The following is a 9,566-nucleotide window of genomic DNA, read 5'->3' as shown; positions in this document are numbered from 1 at the left end:
GTCTAAATCATCAGGGTTGTCAGTGACTACGTTAATACTACGTTAATACCGTGGGAATGACCAACTGACTGTTGTGACGGGAATTTGGTCAGTAGTCACAGGATTTATGGTGGCTGAGGGCCTGGGCAGCTGGGTACAACTATTATTTCGTGCCTGTGGTATACTAACCAGGATTTAAGTGGACGTAGTGGGCTCTATAATGTATCTTAACGCCAATGCTAATCTTTTGCATGCAGAGCAGAGCCCATAACCCGCTTTCAACCAGTTTAGCAGGTTCATATTGGTGTAGTTGCGGCAAACGGGAAATGCCAACATCCTTGCCTGTGGCGTGCGAAACATTACACTAAATTTAATACGGCGGAACATTCCGCATTTTCCCTTGCTATTTTGAGCTCCGTTGCCCTGCTAGCGAAAGGACTGTGACTACAGTGACCACGTGGTCATACCTAGTAATTTCGGTAATAACTGAAGTCATTTCGGTCACAGTCACGTATAATGACTATGACGCGCCAACTCTGTAAATCATGACAGGTAGTAAGACATCAAAAGTAGCAGTAAAATAACGGCGAACTGACATCGCAAGTCCCGCATACGGGTTCGTATTTGGCGGTCAGCTTCTTCGCGCGCAGAATCAAACTGAAGATTCCGGGGCGACTTGAGCTCTAATATGAAGACGGGTCTGTCGACGAGCTGAACTTCGAAGACCACGATGAAGTCGGCAGACTCGCGTAATGTAGGCGTTAGGTACTGGGGAACGACAGTGAAGCGTACCCCCAGGGAATAAGGTATAAAGGAGCTTGTTGTATGGACCGTGAAAATCCGATCCGTTAGGGTGGGGAGGGACTTTCTGGAATTGACGGACAACTTGAGGTGGCCAAGGCATGGTGGCCCCGGATGTGGCCATAGTTGGACACCTCGAATAGTGCCGGAGGATTATACGCCACACACGACGCGTCGACTGCTTGCAGTAAGATAGAGCCACCTCATGATCATGTACAGCTACTATGGTCACACTGTGATAATCACGTGTTTTATCCATATACGGCAGGTCAGTGTAAGGAAATCGACAAACTCATCGATAGAATTGACCACACTTCAGCTTATTATAAGACAGGTAGGTTGAAGTTCTCAGATGTTTTTTATAGGAACTGTTTCTATGTACTGTATCTTTGATTCCTATAAAAAATACTATCATTGGGGGTGTTCTGTAAAAGTCAGATTTTTTACAGAACTCCGAAATCTCGAGAAGTATGCTACAGGGAGCTTAGCGGGTTGGTACAGATATGTATTTTATACCGTACAGACGGTTTGGGAAGTCAGAATTGCCTCAAGTTTTTCCCTTGTTGTATGGGAGGTTGAACACCGTCCAAATGCCCACTGTATAAGGTCTGATGTCCTCCTGATGGGTAGATCTGCCAGCCTACACGGCCCCGGCATATATCGGCTTGCCTAGAGAAAGTGTTTCCCGCATGTGTGAACATCCTGCGCCCACCCGATAATGGCTGCAGGCTTGTGAAGTGCTCGTATGGTAGATTTGACAGAACTCCAGGGGCTCTAGGGCGCGTGACAGACGCGCGCGGATAGTGTTACCCGCGCGTGACGTTTTTACATTACTCCCCGCAAGTGCCGTTCGTCTGCGGCCTCTCTCTCTATTACTCTGTACATAGTGAATCGAGACCGTTGTTTTTGCAGATGGTACTTAGGAAGGTATACTATGATGCCTGAGTGAAATAACAGGAAATAATGAAGAAGGTACTCTTTGGCAGGCCATATTGTCAAGTTTTTACAGAACCCCCCCAATGATAGTATTGGGCGTTTTCTGTTCGTGTCTGGAGGTTTAAGGCAATCGTGGTGTTTGTGTGACGAAAAGAGTCACGTGATGGTAGTTGTACATGAGGTGGCTCTATCTTACTTAGATGTAATTATAAAAACAGGACCATCCCCCTAAGAGCTTGTAACGATCGCAGGAAACCTGCCAACGTCCGGGGGGTCTAAGACCCACTACGAGAGGAGTGCGTACTACTACAGAAGGAACTCAACTATTTCTGCTCAGGTGAGAGGACGGCGTCGATGACTGCCGTCGGGTTGAAGTCAGGGAATAGCTTATTGCTCAGCTCGTCATCATCCCCGACGAGACCGCGCCCTTCGTCCCATTGCAGCGATAACCACGAAATGAAATCCTGAGGATTCGCTTTCACAGCAGCTTGCAAGTCGGCGCGGGACTTGTGTGTCACGTCCAGCTTCTTCGCGGTTCTGGATTGGTACAGGTCTACCAGCTCGTTCAATGTCTGTGATGATGGTGCGTCAGACTTCGATCGTTCTGGCAGGAAGCAATGGCTTTACCTTCCGGTCTCCCTCGATGCGGAAGGTCTTCCAGTGCAGCTGCTCGGGGGATAGATGCGTCGTCACGTACGCGACAAATCTGGCGATATCTCTTCGGGTCGTAAAGGAGATCTTGGAGCTGCCCTCACCCAGGATGGTCACTTTACCATTAGCGAAATCCCAGCCGAAGAACCTGCAGCCATACTGTCAATACGGCAGGGGATGATATTGGCTCCGGAAAGCGACGCACGGAGAGAAGACGTAATCCCCAAACGGTCCCGTGTAGAAGAGGGCGTACGGAAGCTTAATCTCCTCCAACTTGCGATGAAGTGCATTCTTCACGCCCAAGATGCCCACAGTGATGCCTTCGGAAGGGTTACTGAACTCCGAGGGGACGAAGAGCTTCACGCCAGACTCCTTCGCAGCCTGCGCAAGGGCAGTCTGCTGCTCACCGAGCGCGGCGCTGCCCAAGGTAGAAATGACGACGTCTACGCCCGAAAGGGCGGAAGAGAGTGTCGACAGCGAAGTGTAGTCCACGGTGACGAACTTGGCGCCTTGTTTAGCAAGATCGGCGTGAGCGTCATTGTTGCTGCTCTAATTGCCCGGGGTCAATTAACATTGGGAGTTTCAGTGAGTTGGGCATCTCTGCTTACCCGAGTCAGAACGGAGACTGAGGCAACCTTTCCGCTAGCCTGCAGCTTGAGCAGCTCTTCGATAATGAATCGACCGAGATTACCAGCGCCAGTGACAGCGAAGTTCTTGTATCCGGACATAGTATCGTTTATCACACCTTTGAGGGGCGCGCAGGTGTAAATCCGCTTCGTTGGGAGTGTTGAGCAGTTCTGGGCGGCATTATATACTAGATCTACGTGGCCAAGCCGGGACACGGGCACGCTGCTATCAACAACGGATTGGTCAGACTACCATTGACACCATCCAGCAAGACGCTAGATCATTCTGCGGTACGCAAGGTTTGTGAGCAACGATATACCGAGATCTTAGGGGAAGAGACATGGGCTCAGCTGTCTTAGCATCGGTCAGTCTCTCGTCAACGCCAATTACTAATGTATCTGCTTAGCACCCATTGCACCAGAGGGCTTTATTCAGGACAATTCTGCATTCGATTCGCGAAGATGACGCTATCTTCATTGTTCGTGCCTTCGTCATGGCGCCTACAAGAGAAGATCTCTCCCACGAATGATGCTTGAGTCGAGCGCAAGGCGGGACAATATTCCTACCAATTATGAAGGCATGGGGAGATGCCTAAATATTACAATGAGGACGGTGCCTGAGACTATTGGGAGACCCGTTGACCAGCCACCTTTGCTCAAGGATTTGCGAGGAGAGCATCAATAACTTCGGTCGGGCTGAATTCTGGGAACAGGTGGTTGCTCAGCTCCCCAGGCTTCCCGAGACCACACCGTCCTTCCTCCCACTCCAGCGACACCCTTGAAAGTAAGTCTTTAGGGTTCTGTTTTATAGCTTCTTGCAACTCAGAGCGGGACTTGTGTGACACTTGCAGTGTTTTCCCGCTTCGGCCTTGATAGATGTGTACCAACTCGTTCAAGGTCTAGTGTGAAGGTTGGTCAGCTTTCTTTTGTCCTCGGAAGAGCCCAGAACTCACCTTGCGGTCCCCTTCGATCCGGAAAATCTTCCACTGCAACTGATCTGGCGGTAGATGGGTGAGGACGTACGCGACAAATCTGGCGATATCTCTTCGGGCTGTGAAGGAGATCGGGGCGTTCCCTTCACCCAGAATATTCACCTTACCGTTGGCCAGATCCCAGCCAAGGAAACTGCGGTCGTATGAACCATCAAGTCAGGTCCCGGATATCCTAAGACCATTGCATACGGAGCTGACTCGAAATCTGCAAACGGCCCCGTGTAGAACAAGGCGTACGGCAGACGAATCTCCTGTAGCTTGCGGTGGAGCGCGCCCCTCACGCCCCAGGGGCCAAATGCGAGGCCCTCGGTCGGGATACTGAACTCGGAGGGTACGAAGAGCTTTACTCCGGCTTGTTTGGCGGCTTCCGCCAGGGCGGTCTGCTGCTCGCCGAGGGCGGCGCCGCCCAAAGTGGAGATGACCACGTCTGCCCCAGATAAAGCGGAAGAGAGGGACGAAAGCGAAGTATAATTCACCGTGACGAACTTGGCGCCTTGCTTAGCGAGGTCGGCGTGAGCATCGTTGTTGCTACTCTAATTCGATTGGATTAATGGGTATCGAGACCAAGTCGATTATCTCTGCTTACCCGAGTCAGGACGGAGACTGCTGCATGCAGCTTCAGGAGCTCTTGGATAATGAACCGACCGAGATTGCCAGCACCCGCTACAGCGAAGTTCCTGTATCCAGACATGACTCAGGAGATTCTGAACGCGTCTCACTGGATCCCCTTTCCTTGGCAGCACCGAGATCTACGGGATTCGCTATATAATGGTTTTGTCATGGTACCCTATCAGTAATGGACTGTTCAAATAACATCGGAAACAATGTAGCGAGACTCTACGCCATCTTGCAGGACTCACGACTGCTCAGAGATATCAGCTCAAATTCGGCAATTCTTTGGTCCGTGATGCATAATCAAGGATAATACCGATTGCGTCGACGTCTGACTCGCCGCCTATGTAACGTAGTATATACGACTCAGACGGCTCTATTACATCGCCAGCGAAGTCCTTGATGACCCGTTTCTTGATGCTTGACGCTTGAATCACAACCCGTCCCCTGATCTTTCATGTACAGGTATGATATATAACTCTACTACTTATCGTATAGACTAGACACGACAGTCGCAGCTAGCTGGACAGGATACAGTTACACGCGCACGCTGAAAGCCATTAAAAAGTATTTTCCGGGGGTTTGAAGGGCGAACGGGATAACCTAGCTACAAAAGGACTAAAAACACAACAGAGCGCGAAAGCATTGTGACAACAGCGACGGGAAGAGGAAAGGGATATTTGCACGTTGCAGAATAATACACTTGATACAAATAGCAGAGAAGAGAGGAGAAACAGAGAGGGAGAGTGTCAAGATAGCGACCTTTTCGTTCGACGGGGACCTGAGCCATCAGCGATCGTCCGAGATGATGTTGGGGATACTCAGGATGTTCTTCCTAGCACCGCGCTCGCCACCAGGCGCTCTCTCCGGCGGCTCAGCCACCTGGGTAGCGCGCAAGGGCGCAAGCTGTATCCTCCCGCCATCCTCCCGACCGTAGCCGCTCGCCGCGTAGCCAGGGCCGCTGGTTGCATTGCTCCCGGTATACCTAGCCGACTCCGACCCGTAAGTTATCTCGCCTTGCCCTTGCGGGTATCCCCAGGTTGAACTGGACTGGCTGGCGTGCTGCGAATGACCCGCGTACGTCCCCGGCGGCGCCGCCCACGGATCCGATGCAGGAGGCGGTGGCGCACCATACCCGGGATGAGTAGTCGCAGGCGGAGCAGGCGCGTACGCTTGATATTGCTGCGACGGCGGCGGAGCGTGGTGACTCGGCGGGGGAGCCGCATACGCGGCAGACGCAGGTGGCGGGGCGCGTTGCTGCGAGGGAGGTGGTGGAGGGTAATGGTGCTGCTGATGATGAATCGGGTACGCAGGTCCGCTCTGCGACGCAGCCGGGGGCGGCGGCGGAGGCGCGTGGCTGTAATGTTGCTGCTCATAATGATGATGTGCAGGCGGGGGAGGCGGGTGCTCGTAATACCCTCCCTGCGAGTATCCAGTACTCGCAGCAGGCGGAGGCGCCCCGTACCCGCCAGGGTACTCATGACCGCCATACATCCTTTGTGGCGGGGGTGGAGGAGGCGAATAATGATGCTGCTGCTGAGGAGGGTGCGAATATTGATCGTATCCCTGATGCTGAGGCGGCTGTGGAGGAGCAGCTGGTGGCGGCGCGTGACCCCACCCTCCAGGCGGTGTGGAACCCGTATAGTACCCTTGCGAAGGCGGCAGAGGCGGCGCAGCGGCGGGTGCAGCAGCGGGCGGGGCATAATGGTGAGGGGGAGTAGGATGCTGGGCCTGCGGCGGCGGGTGCTGAGAAGCAGCTGGCTGCGACGGCGGCGCCGAATACGGATAATGGCTCGAGTGCGCCGGAGGCGGCTGGTGGTGCGCAGGTCCAGCCGGCGGCGGGGGCGGCGGAGCCGCACTCTGAACTTGATTGTGAACAATGCCAGGAGCTGGGGCCGCCGCTGGCGGGGGCGGCTGGGCAGGCGCCGCTGGTGCAGACTGGTCGTACGAATACCACCCGCCCGCGCTCCTCTGCTGCTCCCAATGCGCCGGGCTCTCCGGATCACCTGCGCTCCCGCTCCCCGCGTTGCTATTGCTCTCCGCGTACTGCCCCTGGGGAGCGCCGTCCCAGCTTGCGGTCTCCTCGCGAGCGGGCTCCCTCCCGCCGTCGTCGTCCGCCGTGCGTCTCCTCTTGCGGCCTCTATCATTCCTTTCGCGACTTCGGTCGTCCTTATCCCTCTCTGCTTCGTCATCCTAGAGACGTAGACATCAGGGCCGATGATTTAATATTATTCCAACAATATACTCACATTATCCTTCTCCCTCGGACTCGCCTGGGCCACGACATCCGTCGGCCAGGGCAACGCCATCGGCGGGGGCGCGCCCGGCAGCGGCTCGAGCAGATTCCCAACGACATTCCCAGGCGTACCCTGACCCCGTTTCCTGACCCTGATGTCCTTGCGGATACGAATTTTGATACCCTGATCGGCGAGAGAACACGACAGCGGCGTGGACTCTGCTACCAAGTCAATCCTGAGGCCAGTGAGACAGTAACCGATGCTACGAACCTTCCATGCCCGGGAACTTCTTCGCTGTGTACACGTAGAACGGAGCCGAGTAGATCGACTTGCAGTGGTGCACGCTCGAACTGACGTGCAATAAGGCTGACGTCAGTACGTTTCCGTCGCTTCCGACGATGAAGGTATTAAGGGACAACAGCCGTATGTGCGATACCGTCCCTCTCAAAGAAATCGCCAGCACGGAGATTATCGCCTCTTGCGAACAGGCATCGCATACATAAGAGGGTCGATATGCCTCCATTTTCACCTCAACCTTCATAGAAAAGCCCTGCCGTCGAACCGAGACCATGTCCACACACCCCCTCGCCTTACTCGCTCGAGAAATCGAAAGAAACATCACACTCACCCAACAACCTCGAACAGACTCAGCTTGAGCCGATAACTCCCCTCCGTGCGCACGCTCAGGTCCGGAAAGACGAAGAAGCCCGCGTCCTCGTTGTTGTGCTCGGCATCTGAGAGTAGGGAGATGATGAGTAAACCAGATTCCATAATGAAATAGGTTGGAAGCTGTGAAGGTAAGGAGGCCAGATCGGACACGCTTGGGTGCCACATGCACACAACCCCGCAATCCTGCACCCTTGCGCGTTATCGGCATGGGCAACCCACGATCGAGCCAAAGGGAAAGCACTAGATGTGAGCACGGATGCGCTCACTGCTACCCCCGAGGAGCCTCTCCTCTCCGTTGTGTCTCGCGATCCTAACCCCCACCCCCCGGCACGGCACCTGCCATCCTACTATCATCACCTAACCGCCTTATCCGACCCCCATCCAGGCAAACAGTCTGCAATCCCTCATCCACCCCATCCATCCAACCAACAAACTCACCTTTCAAGCAATACAAACTACTAACAACGCTCCCCGTCGTACACCGCGTCTTCCCATCCTTCAACCAGTGCAACTCCGTATCCTCGTCCGGCTTCGCGAGACTCGCAAACATAAAGTAGTACGGATTCTGCAGGAACGACGCCGCGTGCGTCAGCGGCGTCGACGCGGTGTGCGTATTCGACGACTTGGACTCGGCTGTGCATGGTGGATAGATAGCTTAGAGATTAGACATCATTGAAGTGGACGAAAGCACTCACCGCCCCCCGCATGGCTCACGTACCCTGAGTCGCTCGCGGAGCTCTCCGACGAGGCAGGCGAGCGCGCGCGCGCGTCCTGAGAAGCAGCCGAACTCGCAGGATCGAGCACGCGCAGCTGCACGATCGGAGGGGGGTCGATGGGCCGGCGGTCCGCTGTGGTGAACGCATCAGGACTGGTACGCAAACCTTACATACACAATACTCACCCCCGACGCCGCACATCCGCGCCTGCTTGGGTTCCTGGCGCATCGTCAGCTCATAGTGCCTGCTTCGGCCGAAGAGCGTCAGAGTCATCGCGTTCGCGTCCAGTGATGGCAGCAGTAGTTGGACCAGTGACAGCAGCAGAATTCGAGATGTCAGGCAGCCGAGCAGCAGGTCAAGGGGGCCCAATCGATATCGGCCGCGATCAGGGGTGAGCAAGGATGGGATATAGGGACGCGGGAGGGAGCGGGGCAGTCAGCGAGGGAACGGGCGATAAGTGTGAGAAAGCACGGGCGCGCGGTCGGGGCATTGCATTCGATCGTCGGCGAATTATTACAGTATTAATCGACCCAGGCCCGGGGGTGAGGCGCGCGGGTTATTTGAAGACGGGGGCGCGAGCCCGACAAGTCGGCGTGTGGAATATTCAAAATCGGTGCGATGATTGTAATGATAATGCGGTGATTGGAAGATGCGGGGCACGGTCAGCGAGCGTTCGATACGAGAGATCCAGGACGTAAAATCGGGAGGCCCGAGGGACGGGTAGCGAGCAGGAGAAGGCAGAAGAATAAAGGAACAAGGGAACGCGACAAGAGAACCGTAGGAGACGCGACTCACAGCCTATCCCTGTCGTACAGCTCGTGCCCATGCACATGCGCGTGGGGGTGCCCCGGATGGAGCGCGTACATGCCTGGAAATCCAGGCGGCGGGTTCGTGTCCTGAACCATTCCAGAGGAGACTTGCAAGACGGCAGGCGGTGCGCTGCAGAGGATGCGGGAGGCGGAAGTCAATCGTCAAGTCGAAAATCCGTGAGTGCAACTAGCAGGCGGTCCTGAGAAAGAGTGATGACGTGACTTGGTCACGCCAGGTTCTCGGTTTTGCCTCCGCTCCTCTGCGACGGCGTTAGTCTCAGGACCAAACGTTTGGCTGCAGCTCACTGTACATCGTCCTGCTCGCTCTTATACTCTGCACGAGCAAGTGCTGCCTATGCCAGCGTTTCCGGGCCAACTCCAGCGCGCGATCCGCGCCCGCTCGCCCGCACAGCTGCACGACTACCACTTCCGCTGCCGCACGCTCGTCCGCTGGCATATACATAGAGGATCGGCAGTAATGGCAAGTCGGGTCCCTTTCTGCGATCGCGCCGAATGCCCGGAATGAAGACCGGGACCG

At 55.0% G+C, this 9,566-nt stretch overlaps 3 protein-coding genes across 3 annotated transcripts; all 3 read right to left on the bottom strand.

Moving 5' to 3' along the window:
* Positions 1-2,039: 2,039 nt before the first annotated feature.
* Positions 2,040-3,095, bottom strand: GLOTRDRAFT_93505 (NAD P-binding protein; the record flags this gene model as incomplete). The annotated part of the gene is made up of 4 exons (XM_007867819.1): positions 2,040-2,288; positions 2,344-2,515; positions 2,573-2,916; positions 2,976-3,095. The coding sequence occupies 4 exons, from the start codon at positions 3,093-3,095 to the stop codon at positions 2,040-2,042; spliced, it is 885 nt and encodes a 294-aa protein (XP_007866010.1).
* Positions 3,096-3,649: 554 nt separating this feature from the next.
* GLOTRDRAFT_129209 (NAD P-binding protein) lies at positions 3,650-4,676 on the bottom strand (the record flags this gene model as incomplete). The annotated part of the gene is made up of 4 exons (XM_007867818.1): positions 3,650-3,892; positions 3,947-4,118; positions 4,175-4,518; positions 4,572-4,676. The coding sequence occupies 4 exons, from the start codon at positions 4,674-4,676 to the stop codon at positions 3,650-3,652; spliced, it is 864 nt and encodes a 287-aa protein (XP_007866009.1).
* Positions 4,677-5,066: 390 nt separating this feature from the next.
* GLOTRDRAFT_121333 (uncharacterized protein) lies at positions 5,067-9,491 on the bottom strand. Its single transcript, XM_007867817.1, has 9 exons — positions 9,340-9,491; positions 9,015-9,158; positions 8,405-8,463; positions 8,199-8,351; positions 7,942-8,136; positions 7,463-7,568; positions 7,105-7,184; positions 6,847-7,069; positions 5,067-6,790 (listed from the first exon to the last, which is right to left on the bottom strand). Exons 8-9 carry the CDS (start codon positions 6,904-6,906, stop codon positions 5,387-5,389), a joined length of 1,464 nt encoding a protein of 487 aa, XP_007866008.1. The 5' UTR covers positions 6,907-7,069; positions 7,105-7,184; positions 7,463-7,568; positions 7,942-8,136; positions 8,199-8,351; positions 8,405-8,463; positions 9,015-9,158; positions 9,340-9,491; the 3' UTR covers positions 5,067-5,386.
* Positions 9,492-9,566: the final 75 nt, after the last annotated feature.

The sequence above is a fragment of the Gloeophyllum trabeum genome (assembly GCF_000344685.1).
Source record: "Gloeophyllum trabeum ATCC 11539 unplaced genomic scaffold GLOTRscaffold_00006, whole genome shotgun sequence".
NCBI classification, from domain to species: domain Eukaryota; kingdom Fungi; phylum Basidiomycota; class Agaricomycetes; order Gloeophyllales; family Gloeophyllaceae; genus Gloeophyllum; species Gloeophyllum trabeum.
Note: the sequence above shows the minus strand (reverse complement) of the source record. Positions and strands in the feature narration are given on the sequence as shown.